At 41.0% G+C, this 26,331-nt stretch overlaps 1 protein-coding gene across 7 annotated transcripts in view; it reads right to left on the minus strand.

Moving 5' to 3' along the window:
- frmd4ba (FERM domain containing 4Ba) overlaps window positions 1-26,331 on the minus strand; it is a 48,033-nt gene that overhangs the window by 16,501 nt on the left and 5,201 nt on the right. For 3 of the 7 annotated variants that reach the window (XM_038695475.1, XM_038695477.1, XM_038695476.1), the window contains exons 1-9: window positions 12,158-12,334; window positions 8,165-8,230; window positions 7,749-7,843; window positions 7,476-7,568; window positions 7,057-7,141; window positions 5,746-5,802; window positions 5,376-5,398; window positions 1,339-1,422; window positions 476-541 (exon numbers count right to left, since the gene is read on the minus strand). In XM_038695475.1, coding sequence (XP_038551403.1) covers window positions 476-541; window positions 1,339-1,422; window positions 5,376-5,398; window positions 5,746-5,802; window positions 7,057-7,141; window positions 7,476-7,568; window positions 7,749-7,843; window positions 8,165-8,230; window positions 12,158-12,319 — 731 coding nt within the window. In that variant the 5' untranslated portion in view covers window positions 12,320-12,334. Of the gene's footprint in view, window positions 1-475; window positions 542-1,338; window positions 1,423-5,375; window positions 5,399-5,745; window positions 5,803-7,056; window positions 7,142-7,475; window positions 7,569-7,748; window positions 7,844-8,164; window positions 8,231-12,157; window positions 12,335-26,331 lie in introns of those variants that run through there. The other 4 variants (XM_038695473.1, XM_038695472.1, XM_038695474.1 and 1 more) reach the window with 2 other exon arrangements.

The following is a 26,331-nucleotide window of genomic DNA, read 5'->3' on the forward strand; positions in this document are numbered from 1 at the left end:
GCCACTTACACTTCATCACTGTCAACCGGTGGCTGTTGTACAACAGACAGAGTGGGATTTAAGCTACAGTCATTGAGAAGCCACAGTCATTTGCAGTGGCAAGCTGATCGATTTGTTTCAGGGCTGTGAGGGAGAGTCCATTGATCAGTTCAAGGGCACAAATCATCCGAGCCTAAATGACCCAGGGTTGCTCTGAGTTACAGTCCCAGGAAAAACACAGCGGAGGACTGACATCCTCACAAGGCTGGCTGGCTGCCTGCTCAAAGAGCACCTCCTCTAATTAATGACACATTCTGGCATGTGACAGCCACCTCTTATAACAACAGCCACCACAGTGCGGACACATGAGGTTTAAGGCCTTACGTTCTGTGGAGAACTGTGACATCAGAGGCAGTGGTGCATGAGGGACACACAAGTTAATTTGCTCAAACTCAAATCATTTTTAATCATAAACATAAAGTAGTGTTGAACTTACTGCACAATGGCTTGTCCTCTGGTCAGCCCCTTCAGTTTCTTGTAGTGTTCAATCACTTTGTCCTCACTGCAAATGGATAGATAAAACATTTAATGAATAATCCATCAAGTGTTACACATTCCAGCCACAGAGGGATTGTGAGAGGGCCCCTTTTCTTTAACACAGATTCTGTCTGCTCATGCAGAAAATGCAGTCTGGCCTACTGGCCTGCTGATGGCTCTCCTCTACCTCTCCTGCAAATGCATCCCATTTCCTTCGCACTGTAATCATCCCTTTTAATAGCACAGCCAGACAGCAAACTCACTGTGGCTTAACAGACAGAAAGAGACCGACGTGTTTGTGTGCTCATCCATGCACCATAAGACTATAATTTTAATTTGGATGTTAAACTGATGTATCGGCTTCAGAGGCTGCAGCAGCCCCAGATGACCATTTAGCCAGAAGAGGATGGGAAAGCAGGGGAGCAAAATAGCAGCGTGGATTGAAGAGACACACAGCAGTCCTTTAGACAGCGAGCAGCTGTCAGCACCTCCATGTGCCCTCTCAGGGCGAATGGGCAAATGTAATTAACCCAGGCATTAATTAGTCACCACATCAGAGTCCAAACCATTCAAGTACCAGGCAGGCCTGTATGCACCTTGCCACCAAAAACTGCTCTTCTGATTTGTACAACCAGGTGTCACTGACGCCATTTTGACAGCTGAATTGTAAGCGTACATTGTTGAGGAAGGGCTGTGGTATTGGCTGAACCATGAGTATCTATGGGGCTGTGTGTGATCCCCAAACAGCGACCCTCCCACACCACGGGCCCTTAAGCATTTTGTGGTTTGTTTTCAGAAACCTCAACAGCTCAGATAACTTACCAGTAATTGAGAGATGGATGCTCCCTTAATACTCTGGTGGGAAGAACTGGGAGTTGCTTCAGGTCTGATCTGGCAGTCTCAGCACTGGAGAAAAAATAATATACACTTAAGAGAGAACAACCACACATTATTAATTCACAATAACAAGAGTCCTTTCTAGTTGCTCATTTATGCTTTATAGCTGAGAGCAACACAAGCACCAAAATTACATTGTTTATTGATGAAAGACACATTATCATGGTCCAATTACCAACTCTCCTACACATGCAAATCTCTACACTTAGATATCTAATAATAATAATAATAATCTAGTATCCTGTTATGACTGAGTGCTCTAGACCAGAAAGTCAAGGTAGATGTTTACACAAGAATCTTAAGTAAAAGTCTAAAAATGCATAGAGAACACATCTCCAGATGTGTTTTCACAGTGTGGTTTGAATTTCTATCTTAAGGCATGACGGCAATAATTCCTGTTTGCAAACCTTTAGAAAAAGGTGCAGTGTCAGGATCTTGTTTTCATCTTTCTTATGTACAGTATAAAGAGTAGTGCTGCTTGCCAAGACTAAACTTGAGCTTCACTCATGTCTTGCCAGACTTAATTTAAAAGTCTGGAAAGACTAAGTCTAAAAGCACACACAGGGCCTTTAAGTCATAGGGAGCCTTTTTCAGGGGCTTGGCAATAAATCTTTTCAAAATGATAAAAACCATTTCATGCAGGTTCTCAACAGTAATGCACTCCACAGTTAATCTATGTACTGTGGGTAAAGTACTTTTTATTTATTCACCTTCACATATTAGGCAATAATAAGAGCATGACAGATGCAACAGGTAGCCTACAGTTTGTCTCACCCACAAACTCTGCCAATAATGTTAAGCAGAGGCTTTGAGTGTTGTAGTAAACACAGAAACTGGCAATGTTAACTGTACAGACAAATTGTCATTGTCTATGATAGTGAACTATGAGCCGATCCAACATTATGTAGGAGCAAAAACTGGGTCTACAGTTTCTGCAGGACAAAAGGGGCTCTGGCTTGGCAGGCCAGTCCACCCGAGACCAACCAAAAGCCATTCACAAGCACTTGGAAGCCTCTCCCTGTGTTGAAAAGTATTGTATGAGCCCCAGCGCTGTTACAAAACAGTGTGTGGCCTCGGAGACAGAACTCAAATGTGTAGATCAGACCATACTTATAATATAAATTATAATATAAAATTATTAGAACATCCTCAAGGATTGTACCAGCTTTAATAATAACCTCAACATATCAACATAAGTATTGAATGATCTCAGACAAAGGGCCACTTGACCTTAAGATGACTTTCATGAACATCAATTTAAGTCTTCTTCTTTCAAGAATAATGGAATTTAACAGTTGCTGACGTGGTTGAACAGAACCATTATGAGCAAGTTATGTGAACCAGCATACTAAACAAAAACAAGAGTGAGCCACTGCAAGGGCAGAAGCACTTGAATCACTCTTCCCCGTAGCTACCTCTCCTAGGTTGACTGGGTTTTGCTGCCACGGCACTTCGCTGTGTGTTTGATGGCATACATTTTATGGGGAGCTGGGGCCTGGCGTTGTCGGGGTGATCTGCTCTGCAGCCACGCTGCCGTGTCAGCAATCTGGAATTCATTACCACGTCTGTTATCTGCCTGCAGCCTGCAGCGTGGGGGCAATTCCTACACCCTGTACAGCCCAGCCCAGCGCAGCGCAGTCTTCCCAGTGTGGGAGAGATAATACTCATGTGTCAGCTATTCCACATGGCTGAGACGTGGTGACTGTGGAGGGAGCACAATGAGAGAGCCTGTTGCTGTGAATGAACCACTAACTACAGGCTACACCTGCAAATAGGACTGAGGACTAAAACTATCTGGGTGTTATATTGGTTCATGTGGATAAAATTAGAGCACAACTGACAATGTGTATATATATATATATATATATAATGGCATAGACAAATCCCAGCTCAGTTACTCTGTTAGGCATAACTGAAGGCATAAATCAGTTCAGTGATGTCCTACGTTGTCCACAATACCTTTCATCAACCCCCAGAGAAGAGTTGTAACTTGCTGCATTTAGCTATGGATTATACCTCAGTACAGTAAGAACAAGATGCAATGCAATACCGACACGGCAAAGGGGAACTCTGATACAATACAAGCACAATGTGAAACCTGATGGTGCATTAATTCAATGCACAGCAGGGGGTTGGCCCACTCCACCACCACAATAACATGACTACAGTGAGTCCTTCTGACGCCTTCTTGTCTACAATTGGACAGTGGGTCTGGCTCATCCCTCTTAAGGCAGCTGGCTGTAGGAGGAGGAGGTCTCCCTAACTCCTCCACAGTTAATCTCACTGCTCCAGGGGCCCTTTGCTGATAGAGTGTAGAGAAGACACATTTATATTATATGCTTTATGAGGGGATTTACCGAGCCTGTTCTCTCAAGAAAGCAGAAATAAAGGACACCGCAGACAGGAATGAAAAATACTGCCACAGGATGGGAATGCATCATGTTAGGTATTGGGGCCTGTGGTACATTAAAGTAAAAGAAGTTTGAGGAAAACATTTTTATTTTTCCGTTATATACATATAAACACATTTCTCCAAAGAAGGAAACAGCTTTTATTGTTGTTGTCAAATGACAAAACAATTCTCTAAGTGCCTTCCAACTAAATATCTAGAAACCATAATTAGGATGAGCAGGGGGAAAATAGGCTAGTGTCTGTGAAAACTAAAGAAAAATACAGCTAGAGTTGGACACACTCCCATCCTCGCTGATTGTACCAGATTTGTTGGCAGTTTGTCTTTTATTGTGCTTTCAAGGTCAGGGCAAAGTACAGCCCATCCCCACACCCACATGAGCAGAGTTCAGAAAGCACACTTCACTTCAGGGTAAAGCAGCTTTAAATAAAAACACAAGCATAAAGCTGCACTAAAGCTGCAATAACTAATAATTAACATTTATCAGGTCTGTAAATAACAAGGCAGTTAATGAGCACATGCAAATGCAGCCAAGTGTTTTTTTTTTTTTCAAGAGAACAAAAGGTAAGAGTTTGACAAGGGCTCAAACTGCATTTTCAGCATTGCATGTTTGGCCATTCAAAACCTACATGCACAATTCCTTACAAAGCACAAATCTTTGTGCTCACATAATGGACAGTGAGGCCTTTAGAGGCAAAGCACCGGGAAAACACACAAGTTGTGCTGCTTCAACCTGCTCAGTCACTCAATCAGACAGTGCAGTGTCTACTAATCGCAGCCAATGCCCTTCACTCCTATAGCAGTCAATAAAACAACATACCCTATCAGCAGGTCAGACCTCTGAGAGCAAGGCCCACTGTGAAAACGTTGTCTCCGCTAGCGAACAGATTATGGAGGTTTTGTCTCCCACCAGTGTCATCGACCAAATTGTGTACACAATGTACATGTATGCGTCATATAGGCCATGTCTGTCAGGAAATGTGACAGCTGTTAGGAGGTGATGCAATCAAAACATGTCAGAAAAGAAGTGTCTTTGTAAAGTTTTGTTGTAATTGTAAACACAATTGACTCTAAAGCCAAAGTTTGGACCATGTGGATGGCAGCGAGCCAGTAGAGGATCAGTTCAATGTCACAAGAGCAAAATCAAGGGAATTATTAACTGAGGGGAGTCCAGCATCAAATACAATCTGAGAAAGTCTAATTGAACATTAACTGGCTACACACAGCCATCGTGTACACACTTAGCACTGACCAAACAACTTGACAAACTAAACCCTGCTTCCTTGTCAAGAGTACAGAAGCAAACACTTTTGTTAATAAAATATGCGGAGTTTAGATTAAACTGCAGACACTAGTTCATGAAAAGGTTTTACGAATGTCAGTGTATACCAATAATGTTACAGCAAACATTTCGAGATGTTTTAACTTTAAAAAAAACATCGTATCTCCAGATGAACTTGACTATTTAATGACACCATGTTTTCTTGCTCACTCAAAACATTTACATTTAGCTCATTAAGGGCTTTAACGTTTAATTTTGAATACTTCTTACCTGGTGTAATCTCCTTTGGCCTCCTTAAAAGGGAAACAATGCAGTTAGTCTAAGAAATATAGGAAAATGCAACACTTAATAATAACTCGCTAATGTTATTGTTTGCTAAATGTAAAGCTAACGTTAACTTCAACACGTTTAATTTGACTACGTTACATTTTACTTTCTCTACTTCAATGTAACACAAGAAAAACACTGCGTCTAAGTACAAGCTCAATTTATCAATATAAAAAGGGCCAGTTTTTTTAACAATAGCTCCAAACCAAAGCATCAAATGTTCAAATGTTGCGAGCCCCCCCGACCGTTTTCATTCACATTTGGGGCGAGTGACAAAATCTGTCTAGAAAGCCTGCGACAAACGGGTTCTTACCTGCAATGCGAATGCGGCTAACTTGAAAACATTTTCACTTTCCACTTCGATGGTCTCCTGTTGTAAAAAAAAATAAAATAATAACGGACAAATTACTAGGGTTTAAAAACACACTCACATGCGCAAGTGCAGCCTGTCCGACACACTTGACTTGAGAGAAAATCTTCCCGTCCCGTACCTCGGTCCCACCGTTACCGACTGAACCACTGCCACAGAGAGAATATGGTGTTTGAAACTGTCCAAGAAGTGTATTTAATTCTGTTTTTCAGCACCCGAGTTATCGAGACATTTTGTATAGGCGACAAAAAACACACACACACACTGGTGCATAGAAAGACTAACTGAAGGTCCTGCCTGAGCCTACGTCCCCCTGAGTAAAGTGGTACAGTCCGAAAGCAGGTTCAACAGTCTCCGTCTCCCATGGTGACCAGTCTGCTCTCCCCGCGAAAGAAAACTGCACTGCAACGTTTGACCACATGCCGCGTTCACGTGCTCCTCGTACGTTTCCAAAACTTACAAATCCGCATATAGTGACTACACTTCATGCCTAGTACACTTATTTTCCAATAAACTTCGCACACCCAATAACTTCATTTATGATAACCGAGATTTAATAATAGGTATCAATAGACTTAGCCGAATAGTATTATTTTAATTTGACCTATGTTATAACAAGTTTACAGTAACACACTTGAAATAACTGGTCCTTGGCTTAACACCATTATAATGATTGTAAATGCTACACACAAACAATTGCATTAAACAATAACATATTACTTGACATGTTACATTACAGTGAGTCATGCACTTTGTGTAATATTGTAAAACTTCCAACAGCACTTGAAAGCAGCATTTTGAAACTGCTTGAGATCTCATAACAAAGCAGTGTGATCTGTAGGAGTTTCAGAACTGTTTCAAGTCATGAAAACATGAAAAACTGTAGGTTTTAGGAAATATCATTCCAATCTTTATGCTATTTGCTAAATCAATGGGCATTGAGTTTGGCAAAGAAAGTATACACAGTATAGACAGCCTATAAGTTAGTTTTTAATATGGACATGTAATATGGACAACAATAGGCCTATATGTGCAACATATTGATCATACTGACCATCAACTCCCAGTTGATTGAAATCTGTTTCTTATGAGTCTATGGGATCAACATTGATGGCAGATCAATAGTTGGATTAGGCACCTTCAACAATCAATCAACTATTGTGTGCAATGATCTGAAACTATAGGATTACTAGGATACAAAAATAAAATATATTAGACAAGGTTTTTAGAAAATAAATGCTTAAAAACACTTACATTAAACACTAAAGATTTAGCGTTCAGGAAGAACAGCTCCACTGTTGGGTTCTCTTTCAAGAAGGTGATCTTCTCAATATAAAACCTGTGTAGAGTTTTCTGTGTCAGCAAGCTTCACTTGAAATAGTGTTAATACATTTTACCAGTGCCTCAGAATTATTCATCATGTTCAATATAATTTAGCAGTTACACAGCAAGATGTAAACTGTGTTCCATCACTGCCACCTGCTGGTCAGGACAAGCTGTGGACGCCACAAAGCTCTCAATACACCAACTTGCTTCAAAGCAGGCTTCAATTATTGACAACTCAGTCTAAAATGTAAAATAGTGCGATTTTCAATTGTCAGTATAGGCTGATGTTTCTGATAAAGCACACCAGTAATCCAAATTTGGCAAGCTTTTGCAGCGAGTGCACTTACCTCACAAGGAACTTCAGCTCCAGAGGCCCTGCAGTCTTGGAGAAGTCATGATCAAGGACTTTACGATCCAGCTGGAGCCAGTTATTCTGGCCACTGAGCAGGGATAAAAGAATAAATCATAGAATACTGCTTTTTGTAATGTTTCTCACTTCTTTTTTCCTTTTTTTAAGATTTCTGTCAACAAGGATTGGGTCTAAATCAACCAATAGCTTTAATTAAACGAACACACACACACTATTAGAACATATCTATTACATTAGGAAATGTACTTACGTGTCATCTATGAAGCACAACCCAAAGTATTCTTTCTCCTTCAGGTTAAAATGCGAGGCCACCAAATCTAACAGCTCACGGGACAACAGCTTGGGCTGGAAAGTTTAGATTAAAATACAGGAGTTCAATGTAGATCATGTGTATGCTAACTCAAAATTCATGTGCCAGAATGTCAAAAACACAACAAGAAATGACAGAAGGTGGGAAACAAGTGTACATGTGACAGACATTCATAAAGCATTTCACTGAAAAAGGTTGACGAGGTCAATTTGACAAGAAATAAAATCAATATAGAAGCCATGGTGAATAAGACTTTCTTTACAACACACATTATGAATTCCAACCTAATTTCAGTACATCAGGAAAACCTCAGAGGGTATGCAGCAGAAAGATTGCAAGCAGAAATTGTCCACTACCTGAACCAGCAGCTCCAGCTTCCTGCCATCAAGGAGGTGAACCTGGCACAGACGGCCCTCGGTCATCTGGAGGAAGACAGATAACATGAAACATGAAACTTCCTGCAAGACAGCACTGCCACTGCAAGAGCATTGTCTCCACCTCCACCTGTGCCTCTCCACTCAAAAGCCGGGCTTCCACTGTTTTAGCCCAGGGATAAAATGGCTGCTTCTCTTTCTCACGTTGAATAGTGACTCACTTCAATGTCATGTGTGTCTTTGTGCCGAATGAATAGGTAAGAGGAGCCACTGGGCAATTGTCCATAAGGGACCCATGCTCCGAAACATCAACAGTCAGTGAAAGATCATCATCCTTATTGGTTAAAAGTTGTTGTTTTTTATTAAAGTGCAGCAATATTTCAGCCATAAATCAGCTTTTTATAAGTGCACCACGATTCATAAACAAAGAGTTTCTTTTTGCCATTAAGACTCCACACATGTTATCATCCTTTTCAACCACATATCCTTCCTCTGCAACAACACTGGTCTAATGAAAATCCCTGAAATGTCAGCATCCCACATCTTCCTCTGCTGGTAAGAAACACAATCAAAAGACAATGAAGTCCTGGTGCATAGTTTAATTGAATTTCGACTGTATTGTTCAAGATGAATGGTTTTAAGATTAATTCTGTAGCAGTCAGCAGAAGCGCCTTTCAATGCAGGACAAGGTAGAAATCTTATTGTATGCTGATGAAGTCAAGCCATAGAAGAAGCAGAAGCTGAAGTGCTAACTGGACAATCTTCATCTAATGTGGGGTTCAGTATCTTGCTCAAGGACATGCAGGCTGGAGGAGCCGAGATTGAGCCACCGACTGTCCGATTAGTGGACGACCGCTCTACCTCCTGAGCCACAGCTGCCTAGTTACTGGTCATACCAGACCAAGTAAGGGCGTATCAGTAAACCAAGGGTGAATTTGTTTCTTATGAATTCATGTGTTTAATTTGTGTTATTTATTCTTTCAAAGTTACAGTCTCACAAGCTTAAGGTCATTTACCAAATATTTTGTTGAATCACTGGCTATGGTTCAACAACACATGGATAAAGGCAAGGTCTGATTGAACAGGTGTGATACAATGCATCCACATAATTAAAGTCACTACATGAATTTCTTGAATTACGGACTTTGGAGCACCCCAAAAAGGAGACAGTAGCAGACAGCAGTGCATGCCAGTACCCTTTGAGTAGGCTAAAAGGCACCAATTTTACCAGGACTGTTTGATTTTTTACAAATAAAATCTTATTCCATCAGAAAAATCAGAAAGATGCTACATGATCACAGTGAAATTATACACACAGAATCTTTCTGAATTACAAATATGTTTTTTAGTGGTTGGGAAATTGGCACAGAGTCAGAAACAGGGTCTTGCTCATGCTGTAAAAGGATTCATTCCTATTCCATCATCCTGTGAACCTTCTATATTATTTACAGCATCAGCTGTATTTTACTACTGTTTGATCTCAGTGACACTGGGCAGAACCTCAATGTGATGACTGCATGTTCCTGTTGACTGGATGCTGTTTATTGCCCAGGAATGTGTCCAGGGTGCCTTTTATTTCTGTGACTTCAGTGAAAAACATGTGGCATCTAACTGCTTGGCCTCTGTGGTGGAAAGGGAGGGTCATGTTGATGGCCAGCGTGGCCGCAGGGCTGGAAAACACCTTCTGGCCTGGTGTTAAACTTCAGTCTACCAGGACATATTGTTCTCTGTACCACAACAGTGCTGTCATTTAACTTTTATACTGTACAAGCTACTTTCCACTTGGTTGTTTTTTAGTGCTCTAACCCTCAGTGATATTTATGGTTCTGTGGGTAAATCTGTACTTGTTAACAAAGGGTTTCATTTGCAGTCACATTAACTTGCTATTGTGCTAACTTCAGATTTCAACACCATGCCCATTCCTTGTACTGTCTGATGTGTGCTGCACAGGAAGAAACGTTTTAAGCTCCACATCTCAGTGGTCCAGAAGAGGCAAAAATCTTTGCCAGTGATTCTAAAGAACTACTGAAGCTAACCTCAATGAAAACCACATGTTTATTTGATTTGTCTTGATAGGAAAAAAAATAATTGTGGAGGTTAATTACACACGTTCCATAGTTTAATCTGGGATTAATCACTATAGTAACCCTTTCATGAATTGTTGTGGCTGTCCAGCAGCGCACAATCCTTTCAAGAGCCCATCTATCAATGCTGCATTGTTTCTGGGCAATGGAATCAAAACATGGAGGAATGGACAAAGGCCTTTAGTTAGTCTGATCGTTAAGCTCATAGCCAACAATTTAATCTTAGGTTCACCTTCAAAATCTGTGCAAGTTACTCCAAGTCCAAGTCTTTTCTCCGTATCTTCACGCTCAACCACTTTTAAAAGACGAATCAAACAGTAAATTAATTCCTAAAACGCTCCCTTTGAAGATGTAGTATACTTCTATATGGATCCACAGTAGAATATTCACAGTTGCATTAACAAAATAACACTGGCAAAGCTGCCAGACAATTTTATCTTTTTTTTTTTATCAAATGCTGACAGAGATCATTGCCCTCTGTCCAGCTGAAGAGAGGACCTGAGCTTCAGAGCAAGGTCCCCGATGACAAAAAGAAAGGTCACGACTGTGTCAGGGAGGTCAACCCCCTAAAGACCCGATGGTACTTTCTTCTCATGACCCCCAGCCACACTGACCTGATCAGGCTGAACCGGGCCCACCCTGCTGCTTTAAACAGGTTAATACTACTCTGCTACATTTCAGAAGGATATTTGTACTTTGTACTCCACTACGTTTATTTAGCAGCTATAAGTTAATTTTCAGATTCCAATTTTACAAACCATATGATTGCTTTATAAAACATAACGCAATGTTATGTATTAAAAGTAAAAGTTACACATAGCTCCACCCTGACCAACTACAACATGAATGTAGCACTTGCACATATTAATGTATCTTTAATCATGATCCAGTAATATAATAATAACACAGACAGGGGCCATTCTGCATAATGAGTACTTTTACTTCTTGATACAGCACATTTTGTTGCCAACACCTCTGTACTTTTTCCTGTAGTGAAATTAGTAATGCAATGACCTTTACTTGGAATAGAGTCATTTTATAGAGTGGTATTGCTAATTTCACTGATGTAAATGTTGGGAATACTTCTTCCACTGCAGTGTATGTAAACATGAAGGGAAAAATACAGCAATCCGGGATGTGGCTTATAAATGAAGATCTGATACTTGTGTTACTTCTGAGAACTCTTTTAAAGAGAAGCAAGAAACTCAGAGGGCTGTTTAGAGAATATCAGGGGTTCTGTTGCATACCAACCTGAGCGAAATCTAGAATCTGAATGTAACAGAATAGATTACACAACTGATTATAGAATTGATGATGTACCTTGTAACTGTAATGGAAAAACAGTTTTAAACTTAAGTCCAAAGTGCAATAGCACAAAATACATTTTCAGCTGGCAGTATGCTGGTAAAAAGCAAAAAAAAAAAAAAAGAGGAACCAGAACACTTTCAAGTTTACACAGAGCAAGTAGGATGTGTTAACCACAGAGACAGTATTCTGGTGTTCCCGCAACAATGCATTTCAAAGACAACTTTGAAAGTTCTCCTCTTCAGCCAGACACTGAGATCAAACGGCTGGTCATGCTGCTTTCTAATGACTGCCATATGTGCTGGGAGAGAGAGAGAGATCCTTGTTAAAAAAAAACAGGCTTTGTGACTCACCAAGAGGCAGCCCGCACCTCATCACATTCACACAAATAAACACATGCATACGCTAATGAGCCAAAGGAGAAAAAGTACTGACTCACTTCACTTGGTGGAAAGTTGAAGGGAGATTATAGGTAATCGAAGCCATACAAAATGGGTAATAAAGGAAATCCATCTGGCACTCAGCAATAAGTATAACATGCAATAATTAAACTCTTTATGCTGCATTGCTCTAGGAGCTGTCATACCTGGTAGCATTTTCCAATCCTGAACCAGGCTTCTAGGAAGCGTCTGCATGGCATAAGCCCACGATTGTACCACCTCCTCAGGGTCTGATGTGCCAGGCTCCAGACGAGCTGGCTGCCTGATGCCACTAGGTCTTCCATTCCGCGGATGATGCGCACAGCCATGGTTAGCAGCCTTTTCTCCCTGACAGCCAGTTTCTGCCTCTACTGACGACACCTCACAGTTTCAGGACCAGGATCTGCAGACCACTTTGTTTTGCTTCAGCGCAACAGGCTGAAAAAAGCATCTACAGCACACACATAGTCTACTATTTCTCCCCAGCTGATGTAATGTCAGTGAGAGTCGGCTCTCTGGAGAGGCTGGAGCGGAGCAACGTGCCTCAGGCTTGGTCCTGGGCCCCAGTCCAAAACACTGCCTCATAGAGTGCAGGGGAGGGCAGGACAGAACCACGAGGCCCCTGCTGCAGAGGCTCTGTCTCCCTTCTACATAAACACACTTGTATACAAACAAAACATACACGGAAACTAACTCCGGCTGGCCGCTCAACCGCTAAAGTAAAATACTCTCCTCAGTGACTCACAGTAACATAAAGGTGAAAATGCTTTGTTTTCAGAATCACTGTGCCAGTGAATTTGTGATTTTCCTCTTCTGTAAAATAAATCACAAAAGGAGATAGCACCAAAATATACTTCTTTTCAATTTCGCTAAGCTAAGGCAAATGACACCATCTTTTATTTTATCAGTATCAGCTTTATTGACAGGTAAAGCAGTGAGCAGAGTGCAAAGGATGCTGGAATAAATAAGTACTTAAGTATTTTGTGCAGGAGTAATGACTTGAGGTAGGTGGATTTACAGTATCTACAATATGACAATATAACAGTATGAACAGCACTGAAACAGAAAAAGCACTGAAATAGAGAATTGTTTAATTTTAGAGTGTCTTTCAATTTCATTGTCTGAAAATGGGTGTGGGAATGGTCTGTCACTTTGTCTGGGATGTGGCGGCAATTTCCTGAGGAGACCAGACATCTCCACCCATTATATTCTGCAGGAACACTAAAAGTAATTGGTCCTATTTGGTAGAACTGGCAGGGCAAAACTAAAAGTGAAACCGCAGGGAAAAACATTTAGAAAGGCTTTGATGTAAAAATGTAGTGGAAAAGGCGCGTGTGACGCACAGCCAGATGTCTTCCTTTGTACAGCTGCAATTAATAAACAAAAGTCGCACACAAGCTGCACACCTGACTCAGATGAATAAGTCAGAGAATACGCTAAAAAGCAACACACGCAGAAAAAAAGACAGCTCTTAGAGGTGGCGTGTTGCACATAATCTGGAAACAATATCCTGCTGTTTGTTTTTATGACCCAAGGTATCAAGAACGCTTAAGTGTCCAGAGTCAACATGGTGCCGTTTCATTGGACATGATCTGCGTAATTGTCTCAGAGAAGGCAAACTGTGGCCCCTACATCTGCAGCAATAACACAGAAGAAAGATGAAGACTTGAGGTTTGAGAAGCAGACTTGTTACTGAAATTGATTTATTAATAATTCCCCAAAAACATGGTAAGGAAAGCAAGAGACTGAGTTTTTCTGCCTCATCAACTATTATTGAGGGGGCAGATGAGCTGCTCAGACAGTGGCAAACAGTTACAGTCAGTTCCCAGTTACAAGACTGCCCATATGAGCTCAGTCACACTACACTACACAAACAATAATAATCAAATCATCATGATCAGTCATGCATCTAATTGCTTCAGTGCATGCAATAATGCATGTAAGGGTAAATCCGCTCCGAAGCATACATGTTGGGAATTAACATATCAATTACCATTCCTATGCAGGCGATGAACTGGCTAATCCGAGCTGTGTTAGGCAGCTGTGGCTTTTCTAAAAAAAATTATGAGCAATTCTCAAAGATGAATATGAACATAGATCTTCATCTATGCCCAGTCATATCCATGCGCTGTGCAGTGATCTCAAAGAAATACTGTAGTTCAGCACTTAACACGTTTGTTTGCTTTCTTCCCAAGAAAGGACTAGATGAGGAGATGCCACTCTCATGTCTGTACACTAAATAAGATGCCAGGAGACAGTTAGCTTAGCTTAGCATAAACCCAGGAAACACTCTGGCTCTGTCCAAAGGTAAAGATTCCACCCACACATAACCCCCCATGAAACCAGCATTAACGCAGGTTAACTACACATTTAAACTGCCTTTGTAGAAGGCCAGAGCCTGCAACTTTTATGCTTACACTAGGGGAATGGTCAATCAACAGGTCACGAAGTGGGTGCTCACGTGAGCATGGAACCCCCAGTTGGACTTATCCAGTGACAATTCTAACAAAATTTACTCAAACAAGAAAACGGCATCCACAATGTCTACAAAAAGAGAGAAATGCAGCAATTCTACTATAAAGGTAAAGTTAAAAAGAAAAAATAACATGGAGGCTGGAAGATGCAGACTTCGGTCTGTCTGTTCTGCAGGGAAGTTCCGTTTCATATCACAGAAGTCTCAAAGTAAAATATTACTCCAGTAACATCAAAATAAGCTTACTATAATTTATAATGGATCAGCCTAGTGGACAAAAATTCTGACGATCTGTGCTGCCTTGTCGATAAATGCTACTGTAGCGCAAATCGACAGTAGAGTCTATCGAGTCGCTCTGCCCTATCGAAAAATGCTACCTTATGTGTTCCCTTTTCCAATCCCATATAGTGTACTATATAGTATACTCTCACAGTGTTATGACATATTCTGTTTTTTTTTATTATATTATAACATTATTTCAGGGGTAGCGTATTCTGATTCTGACTAATATCCCCTATCAAATAATGCTCCCACCACAGAATCATTTTATTTTGCACCACTACTCACTCCATGTGTACTGTACGGAGATGGGAAGCATGTTGAAATACTATATTATACCATCTTTATTAAAGATATCAGGGGTAGCATATTCTGATAGACTAATAATGATATATATTTTTTTTGATGTTACTGACGATCAGCCACTTTCTCAACGGCATTCCCATCAACAAGGTTGCACAGATTTATGGGCATGGAAACAAACCACGCTTGTGGGTCGTACGACCTTTCAGGCACGTGTGCAGTTAAGAACTGTATATCAAACAACAACAAATCTGGCAAAATTTGTCCTGATTCTAAAATGTATCCGGGTCAACCAACCTGGGCCTAAAATTGGGCTTAATCCATATAGTGTCTACCTGGCTTTAGATGCAAGAGCCAGGCTAGCTGTTTTCCCTTGTTGCCAGCCACTGTGCTAATCTAACGCGCCACTGACTGTAGCTTCACTCTTACTGTACATGAGAGTGATAAAATCTTCTCATCTAACTCTTGGCAAGAAAGCAAAGAAATGTGTATTTCACAAAATGATTCATTTAAATCTGTAGAAAATAAATCCCAAGCTGTCTATGGTTGCCAGAGTATCTACTCTTTATTTCAAATACAATTCAGACAGTTTCTTCAACTGATAACTGTTTGGAAGAAATTCAAACAAACATAAGAATAATAATGTACAGAGTTTAAGCAGAAATAATGCTGACACTGCAAATGGGCTGTTACTATGCTAGGTGTGATTTAAAACCTTTCTGGAGTACAACAAAATGTCCAAACATGATGAAATAATACAATTCATGCTGTAATCCAGCCCTGCAAGAACTTGATGGATCCATTTCTAGAGGGCAGGATTCATGATCAGAGACCCATTTTGAAGGTATAGATGCGTCATAACCAGCTAACCATGATAAACAGGGACAGATGTGCGAGGCCACAGCTGCCTGGAGCGACAGCGGGTGAGGCAGCCAAACATATGGTGGACACAAGTCGTTTGTTGATCACGCACAGGATTCCCACGTGTGTAAAGGAGAGCAGCGTGTTCTGGTCCACATATTGGTAATAAATACTGGGTTTTTGATGCTTCTGGCAGCACAGTATTCTATGAGTCTATGCAGTGTAGTGAAAATACACAAATAGTGGTTGTATTACAATATAGGGGCATACAAGCATTGTCTTTAGAGCCATGTGCACTTCTTGTGAACACACACACACACACACACACACACACACACACACACACACACACCCCAAATGCCCACTGGCATTAATAATCCCAGTTGATGTTTTATACTGGGGTTTCAGTGGGGTGAACATGTAGGAAGGAGCAACAACCTCAGCTAGAATCAATGTGTGGGAGTATACGCTCAGAGAGGGCATCCCAGGGGAAAATGGGAATTAACTGCCTGCGCTAACTCTGAGAGACGCACATTAAGCAGTCTATCTGATCCTCAAGTTGTCTGTCTACAAGTGCCTATGCGCTTTTTCTTTAGTACATGTTACTAATAACATACCTATGTAGAATTATGCATAATTTCTCATTGAGCCCTCATTAACTTATTCTCTGGCCACTTGTGGAACAACACAACACCTCACATACTGTACCTAAAATGACCTAAAGTTGATATTGTGAACATGCTAGCTAACACTTGCCTAATTGCACATCCACCAGACACATAGCAACATTAGCATTCATTTGGAGTTGTGTTTCTATCCACTAGGCAAACGCCAGTCCAATATTTACTAGTGATGTCAGTGAACCATAACAGTAAAGTCTACACACCAGTCTTATTCCTGGCCAGCAGACGAAGGTAAGTTCAATATTTACTCTCCTTTTCCAAAGCTAAATTCTCCAGTATGTTCACCAGCTAGCCTACTCGCTAACTTTGTCTGTCCATCGCTTGGCGCCGGAGGGGTAGCATACAGCAGGTTTATTGAAGTTTTTTTGTTATAAACATATTTTTGCTGCATCTGTAAATGTTGGTGAAGTCATTATACAGGCCTTTAAACCATAACAATGAGCCAGAAAATGCTAAAAATGCTCTGCAGAAATGAAGGGAACTGCAAGGACAGGAGTTAATTCCCAGTGGGTTCATCACTATGAACAACCCATTATACTAATTTTTACACATTACACAAAGTAATTGGATCCAATTTGATTATTAAAATATGGTGATAGCAGCTTAAAGATAATTTAAGATAATAAACTCAGAATTATCATATATATAAATTCACACTGAAATGATCAATTTCTGAAGCCACAAAAGCTGTCTTTGGAGTATATGTATGACCTATATCATTTATTTTGGGGGTGAAGTGTTCTTCTGAGTAATATCGTCTTTACAGGCACCAGTATAGATGGCTGCTGCCTCCCTGTCTCCAGCCTGGCACCATAGCTGTAAACACCATGACCTCACACCACGGTCCGTCACCCTCATTCGTCATTCCATTCTCTACACTGTGCTCACTTAAAGGCTCGTTCTTTCCAAGCTGTTGTTATACTTTCCCCCTCAGGCAGAGAACAATCAATTGTTGTGGAAGTGTGGCAGTGGCTGCAATGCCCCTTTATAGCCAGCAGATGGGGAAATCGAGTACCTCACACAACCCCCAGGGACTAAAAGGGGAAATACATTTAGTGCTGGTAAATGATACTGTCTGGAGGGTTTCCTATTATCTTTAAGCCAATGTCATGCCCTTTCTCATAATATAAGGGCCTCATTTCATGTGTGATGCCTGGATTGAAACTTTAATAAGAATACAGACAGGCAGGCTGTCACAATTTAGCCTATTGCTTTGTTCAGTCCCAGAAGTTCAGTATTAATAGGCCTGAATCTGTTGAGAATACAAGGCAGGGCATGACAGGGGCAGCACTGCTGCCAGGATCATCATAGTTCCCTGTCCCAGGGTTGATTTCAACATGGGATGGCAATTACCATGTACAGTCAGAGGTAGATTAATTATCTAAAAGGGGAAGGCCTCCGAGTGAATGTAACAGAGCCTGAGCAGGGCAGGGAAACAGCTGTCATCCACACGGGCCTACAGCTGATGAGCTATGCCACATACTGAGACTGCAGCTGACACACTGAATGGTATGCCTGACACACTCCTTAACACACACACACACACACACACATACAGGATTGTTCAACCCCAGTTATAATATCCTTGCCTCATAGGACCCCGCCTGCACTCTTGTCAAACGTCTTACCTGTCACTTTGGTTAGAGATGGAGCAGGTGGACACAGTGGTCAGAAATCATGATACTTGATAATCTGTTCATTTATGATGTATGACTAAGTTCATAAAACATGAAAGAGGGCCATCTCTGGTCATGCATTGAGCACGGCCCACCTTTTAACAGGCATTGCAGCTGCAAGGCTCATGTAGTAGTTGTAGACCTATACAGAAAATAAATATCATGCCTTCTGTCTTTTTTTGCTATTGTTTATTCTCTCCTAGGCACATTCTTTGAGAGCATTAAATCAACACAAAAGGAACAATAAATGTTAAAATATGTATTCCCTTCAGATTTAACAACAGTGCCAGTATGTGAGAGGTTGCCATTATGCATCTTGACAGAAATTGTCACTGCATCTGTTTTAAAAAACCACAAGACATGTTAATTACAGTCAATCAACACCATGTGATGAAGCTCCATTTCACAAATGAATGGCGAGACAGAAAAGCTTTTTGTGTGTGTTTAGGCGGTACAGTCAAGCCTAGCTTTGTGTGGCCAGGAAGGGGGTACAAAAAGAAAAGAAGGCAGGGAAAGAGGAGAGGGCCCGGGGGCTTCAGGCTGCCACCATCTACCCATTGGATTGTTGGTTGTGTCTGGGGATCTGGGGCCAGTTTCTCTTGCTGTACGGGACAGCACTCAGGGGCTCACTGGAGGCCACAGGCCACGACAAACCATGTGTGTGTATAAACCAGATGCTATGAAGAGGAGGAGGTCAGAGCAGGGGAAGCGTGGTGATGGGGGTAGAGGCCATGGTGTCAGCCAGCAGCCCCACACTGTCTACCGTGACAAAATGTTGCCTGGAGGGACTGTGGGTGCCCAGATTTGCCCAGACATTTCTTAGAAGAAACATAAAGAGCTGGTGTCATTAGTTTTCAGTATCATAGCCAAGTGATGGAAAATATGAATGGCAACTGTGGACATCTCCACAGGCGTCCAAATGAAACAAAGAGATAGCAAGAGATGAAAAAGAGGAGGGGGAGGGGAGGAGACACCACCAGTGTGGGGCTATAATGAGCCTTGAGGCAAAAGGGGATGGGGGTGAAATTATACCAAGGAGAAAAACATGGAATGATTTTAAATGATTTGGCTTTTGAGGTGTATTAAACTGATAGAATGTCAGGTAAGAGTAAGTAATATTATATTTATGTATTTAATAAGCATTCCCATCCCATATATTTTATGATTTTTATAAATCATATGCACTTTCATCAGCACAAAGCTGTTTTCATTCAGAGCTATGTTGGGGAGTAGACTGTAAATACATATGAACCCTTGTAGGAAAAATATAACTGAATACAGCCATCTTCTATATCTTTTCCATTCATAACTATTAATAATGCCTAGGGCAGAATGTGTGGAGAATCAGGAAAAGGTCATAGTTCATATTAAGATTTGTTAAAATTAGTTTTTAAATCCACAAAGACAAAACAAAACCTCAGTTTCAGCTAAATGGTCTACACCCACACGCTAGCTGCTCTGTGAGGTGCTTTTGAGGTAACATCAGCATCACTCATAATGACAATTCTAACAAGCTGATGTTTAGCAGATATACTGTATAAAATGTTCACCATCTTAGTTTAATGTGTTAGCATGCTAACATGTGCTACTTAGCACTAAAAACAAAAGTACAGCGACGGTACTAAGGGTTTTACTACTAGGAGGTACTACTTAAGATATTTTGTCATGAAAGGAAGGCTCACCTACCTGATGAAGGAGCTAGAAAGTGTTTCAGTCTAGACCAAAGCAGAGATGGGGACTTGAGTTAGGGACTCGGCCCCAATCCCAACTTGGAAAGTGATTGAGTTTAAGAGGCTGCAAGGGCTCAAAATGCTGTGAACAGGAAGGGACAGCCCTTTGCCACTTTATCACCTTAACAATGCTGCAAGGTTGCACACTTTTTATTTTATGTTTTTACCTGATTTTAAGTCCTGCAGGTTCTCGCCCTACAGAGTGGAGGAGAGGTAAATGTTAATATAGATTTGTCAATAATCAATACACTACTGTTGGTCAAGCAATCATTAAGCAAAAACTAAAATAAATAGTTGAATAAACTAAGTATGTAATGAGATGATTGCATTCCTCTGACTTTCAACAATTTAAACATCAGCATAGGTGTTGATGCTTGTTTGTTTACCGTTTTCTTCTTCTCTAATAACGCGGATTTGCCGTGATATTTCTCTCGCTTCCGGGCTTCCCCCGGTAACCCCTGCGTTTCACGTCATACCGCTTTGAACTGTGGGCAATTCCCTCAGCCAAAGTCTACAAAAAGCAGACTTACGAAAAGGTTCTATAAAGGGCTCAAAATGTCCACGAGAGAGACTCGCGCACTTGACGATTTGACAGTGGGACAGCCCTAAGCCCTCACAGACTTCCCGGGAACGTGCCTCAAAGTCTGTGAGTCTGTGAGGGTGGACATTGGGATTGGGCCTCGGACTCGAGTCGAGACTTAAGTCATACCCACAGTGACTTGAGACTCGACTTGAGACTCATCCTCAAAAGACTTAAGACTTGACTCGGACTTGAGGTGCGGGACACGAGAATAATGTTTATTTTTAGGAAACATCTGATGAGCTTGCTGTTATTCCCCTCCCTGTGTTACCCATAACCTGCCTACGTAACACGTACAACGTATCAGCTGCGCGGCATCCGCGGCCAAACGTGAGGCAGGACAACAAACGCCGGCAGCTGCTGTTCCATTCATCATAAACTTTGGCTTTAAAACTTCATACAACAAGGCCCAAACAAAGAAGCACTGAACGCAAAATAGGTTAGAAATCTGAGGTTAGTAAACATTTTTAGCTCAGCGTTGGCCATCTAACGTTAGCTTGCTTCCCCAACCAACAAGGGGTTTACTATGACTGTCGTTCATTATGAAAAGATGAATGAGCGTTTGTTTACTTGCCAAACTTGTGGTAGTTGATTAACATAATCATTTACGTCCTGCTGGCTGCCATCACGTTAATTATTAACAGTGGCTGCAGAGAGTTAGTTTTATTGTTGATCATTGTATTTAGTTAACGTTACACTGGTTTAAGAGTCTGGGGAAGATGTTGACTTAGTCAACTTGAGTAGTTAATAAGCTGTCATTAACTGCACATTACATGGTTGCGCTCTGTAAGTGAAAAACAGGTTAAAGTTACATAATTCCTTACAGCTATGCAGTTTTATAAGCAGCCTGGTTTGAGCGACTTGACTTAGACTCTAGCTCAAAGACTTGTGAACATCTCTGGACCAAAGTGGTGACATTGCCATCCCTAGAGCCACATTTCTAAGGCTGTTTCAAATCTGTGGGTGTTCACTTTGATAATGACAATAATTTATATAAGCCTGGTTTAATATGTTACCAGAAATGGTGCTCCTAACACACCAAAAACCCTTTAAGTGTAGTCTATATCTCCATTCAATGACACCAATATATTTACACAGTGCATAGGCAATTAAGTGTCTAAATCCATTTTACGGCTGCAATCTGCAATTAGATGAGTTCTGGCAGTTGATATCTGCATTTAAATGATGTACAGTAATGAGACCCTCTGGCTTTTCACTCTCAATCCAATTTACTAACTAGATAATTAGATTGGTTACATGGCCTTATCTGGCCAGACAACAGGTGTCTGAAAAATCACAGCCGATCCAGATATTGTATCTTGAAAACTGCTACTAGCTACTTGCTGTACAGATATACTGCAGAAAATATGTGGCACAAGCAGACATCACTGTCAAACATAAAGTGTAAAAGCTGTTGCACTAAGCCACCAATAGGGCAGAACACCAGTGTTTATGTCTGTGTGAATACAAAAGCTCTGGTGGGCGGAAAGGTCTAAAAGGTCCCAGTTCCATCAGAGCGATTTCAAGAGGTGCCATGGTTTGCAGGGAGTGTGAGTTCACTGGGAGTCAAATGGGGATTTATAAGTAGGTAGAGCTAGTAGAGCAAAGAGCCTCAAAACAGGGCATCTGTTCTTGCTTCACTGCTGCTAGAATATCTAATTCAGTGCTTTTACTGTTACTACACCCTCACATATTCTGAAACAGCTGCTACATGGCAGATGGGAAACATGTCTCATTGCTTTTCAATATTTTATTGGTTAGAAAAGACACCATATGTGAACTAATTAAGTTTTTAACTGTACAAATATTCTCAGAGGAAGAGTTGCTGTGGAGGCAGAAAAAGTCTCACTGGTGACCTCAAATGGCAAAGCTGAAGAACACCGTTTTTATGGTAAAGTTATAGGTGAAGAGCCAACAAAAGAGGAAAGGGTGAGAGATGAAGCAACAACTAAAAAGAAATCACCAAATCAGCTACATATTATTTATTATAGAAAAGCACATTATTATACAAATGTTCAGAGGAGGAGAAAAATTGCAGATTTCCAAGAAAAACAAACTTGAATCTTCTCTGAGATTATCAAGTCACATCTAAAGAGTAATACTATTCTTTAGATTTGCTCCCTTTATTAAAAGAAGGGTTTGCAGACATGTCATCACATATGCTACTTTCACCAACCAATTCTGTTCAAAGACCAAAAGCATAAAAATTTTGGAGAAGAACTGCAGACATTTATCAATGAGATGTGACATGCTTTCGAGTGGCTTTGATTCAGTTCCTCATATCTGCCTAACTATCTGAAAGCTCCACTTCTTTTCTCATGTCTGCAGTGACTCTTGTTTCATTAATTAATGACAAAAACTTTTTTCTCTTATATATACACACCACTTTAATCTTGGAGAATATCCAGGTTCCTTTTTTGTACATTTATAACTTGAATTATGGAAATCACAGTGCAGCGAGAAAGGCCTAACTGCTTCAGCTTCTTCATATCAGCTTGAGTTTCATCAAACTAGAAATTTACATTTTTCTCCAAAACTTTAAATTCCTCATAACATTATCACAATGTGTGACATGACTTAGAATAATAATCTATTTAAAAGGTGATGTGGAAATGTTTCTTTTCATACATGTAACCATTTAACTAACATTCATCTATTAATTATTCCTTTTGATTAATCGGCTAGTTGTTTAGTCTATAAAATGTAAGAAAATAGGAAAAATGCCCAGCACATTGTCCCCTAGCCCAAGGCCACAACTTGAAATGACTAATTTTCTTTTACCAAAAGTCCCAAAACCTAATATAGTAAATTTACAAAACTGAGTGGGGCACCATATATTTTCCTCAGTCTAATCCCTTGGGGATCCAGTATTATCTTTCCTCCAGTGTGCTTGATACCTGTCACAACCATGCCCTGCACACCATCTATCAGCTTTCCATCACACCACAGTATCACCAAACACTGTCCTTACATCATTCATTTCTGCCCTTTGATATTGCTGACAGACACCTAAGTTGTTGTCTTGAAGGGACACACTTATTTAAGTGTGACAAATCCTGCTGTATGAGACATGTGTGCTGCTGTTATAATAGAGTACAGTAGGTGAAAGGGTATACACACTCATATAGGACAACCCACATATTCAAAAGCAAGTAGACAAGCCTCTTAGCAGCACAATGCAACCTTGAAAAGACCTCTAGATCAAAGACAGCTTTTTCTATTGAATTACGGGGTTACCTGTAACATGGTTTCCTCGTCATTGTATCATCACACGCCTACATCGTTCCTCCATGTCACTGTTAGCATGCAATCTTTTATCCACAGCCCCCCCCCCCCTTGTTACAGAGCTCAGAGTGGCCTGTCTGAGTGAACCAGCAGGGTGGCTCAGTTTCGGTCCACGGGGCAGGTGATAATGACTTCCCTCCCGTCCCCTGCTTCTCCTCCTCCTCCTCCTCATCCCAAGCTGCAGTGGTGAAGGTGACTGCAGCTGGATGATTTCTTTCCTTCTAAACTGGAGCGGATAGGAGTTAGAGTGAGTGGTGTCTGGCAACTAGTGTGTATGTGAGTATCTGTCTAGATGGAGTTGATGGTTTCCAGTATTAAAAGAGAAGGCTCACATAACACTCCATTAATGATGAATGCTAAGCTCTAGTGTGTGAGCACCTATACAACCCCCATTTCTATTGCATACCACACCGCACTCTAAAGACACCCACGCTAAAAATCTACTGACAATACCAAACAATATTAAGTTATTTAAAAAAAGAAAAATCTAGCACAGCAACTCAACAGGAAATGACTCTGTGGGGGGTTGTGAGACTCAGAGCATCACACATCCACAGAAGTCTCCCGCGTTTCTCCTTACCATGCCTCCATCCCTTCTGGCACTAAACGTGTGAAACACTCACATGGGGTTTTAAGGGCTGAGAACTATCGATCAATACGGATCCAAGGCTGTGGGGTACGTCTGCTGTGCGAGCACGGTTGATTTTTTTTCCAGACTCGACACCATGTACCTCTCTATTTGTGCCTGAGAGGGTAATAATAGCAGCTCAGGCCCTTTCCATCCACCCACTCCTCCTTTACCTTGCACACAATCGCTGCGTGGGGAGTCTCATTCTGGTCATTACCATTCAGGCTCTCAAACATCCCCTCCATATCACCACCTCACAGCAATCCTGGTGCATGTGTGATCTGTGTAGTGTGTACATAAGAGGAAAATAGGAAGAAATGTTGAGGGATGACAAAATGGGGATGGATGGATAGACGGTGAGAGCCACAAAAGCAGCATAATTACAGGGAATACCCCCCCCCAACCCCTCCCAAAACATTGTAGGCCAAGCCAGCATCGGCACAGACAGAGAAGAGAGTGGTAGAGGGCTTTGCTTTGTTGTTATTTTCATTTTCTCAGCCTCACAGCAATTACATCCCAGTCTGAGAGACACGAGGAGGAGGAGGAGGAGAACTCAAACAAAAAAAGGATAGGAGTGTAACCCTAAATAGATCTGTTGGGTTCAAGGGTACCTCGCTGCCCGAGGTTGTGGATGAACCCACCAGGAGCCAGGTGCTGCCCTGTTTGGATCTGGTACCAGATCTACATCTCACCTACCCACCTGTGCGGCAGCACATTGTATTTTGAATACTAACATTTAGTTCAATCTTAAAACGGTGATCATCATGAGCGTCCAACAATTTCTGTAATTTTCCTAAACTGACAATCCGTCATCCAGGCCCACTTTAGGAGGTGAGACAGGGGCCAGGGTTTGAGCTTGTCTCTCTAACTCTCGTGTAATTCTTACACAAATATTTAAATCACTGTCAACAACTTAGTGCAACACTATGAACACTATGACTTCTAGGAGAGACTGTCTGAAAATGCTAAATGGCCTTCCACTCCACCTATGGATGAGTATGGGACGACTACAAACACAGACGTGGTTGGATTCCACATAGTACAAACTTCTTCCTTTCTAGTATAACAGTGAACGCAGTGTAATTTATTGTATTAACTACATAATAATTTCCTGGGCTTGTGGTACAGCTAGTCACTGTTCCACTAGACTCAGTGTTCACTCAATCTCCCATCAATGTTTTCTTTCATTTGTCTTTCTGAAAAGTTGAAATGTCTTCCTGGGCTTTACTGTCCATGTTCTAGCATAAATTAATATCTACTTCAACACTTACTGTTTGATGTCGAACCCATTGAGATTTTAAACAGCAATTAATTTGTTAGCATTTAAAAAACTGCAGCCCCAATGACATGCTTCCACTGTAACATGTGTTACTGAAACTGTTTCTCAATTATTTGTGCAACCCTCTCTCCCAGAAATTACACTTTATATGCACATCTAATCCAATTATGTTGTGTTGGCAAATGTAATTGCTGGCCAGATTATGTTCCAGGCAATGATTTGTTGGAGTGAATGAAGTGCTACATGTCCCGAACATGGCTGTAGGGAGGTGGTGGGGGTGGATGGTAGGTGTACAAAGCCCAGGACCTTGACAAAGCACTTTTATTGGTTAAGGTAAGATCATGGTTTTGGTTGATGTTTATTAACACATTTGTCTTGTGCCTCTTTTTTTGTGCAGAAACCTAATTAAATACATTGTCAGTGTGAACATTTTAAGGTTATCTTCAGTATCAACATTTTGTGACTTGCTTATGTTAAATGTCTGTTTACCATTTCCTCGTTATACGGATAAGAATCTCAATCTGTTGGAGACAGGGTTCTATCTGTGATATTAATAATGTAAAT

This window comes from Micropterus salmoides, unplaced genomic scaffold (genome assembly GCF_014851395.1).
Source record: "Micropterus salmoides isolate LMB-PRFRI ecotype aquatic unplaced genomic scaffold, ASM1485139v1 Ms_hic_scaffold_4, whole genome shotgun sequence".
In the NCBI taxonomy this organism is placed as follows: Eukaryota; Metazoa; Chordata; class Actinopteri; order Centrarchiformes; family Centrarchidae; genus Micropterus; species Micropterus salmoides.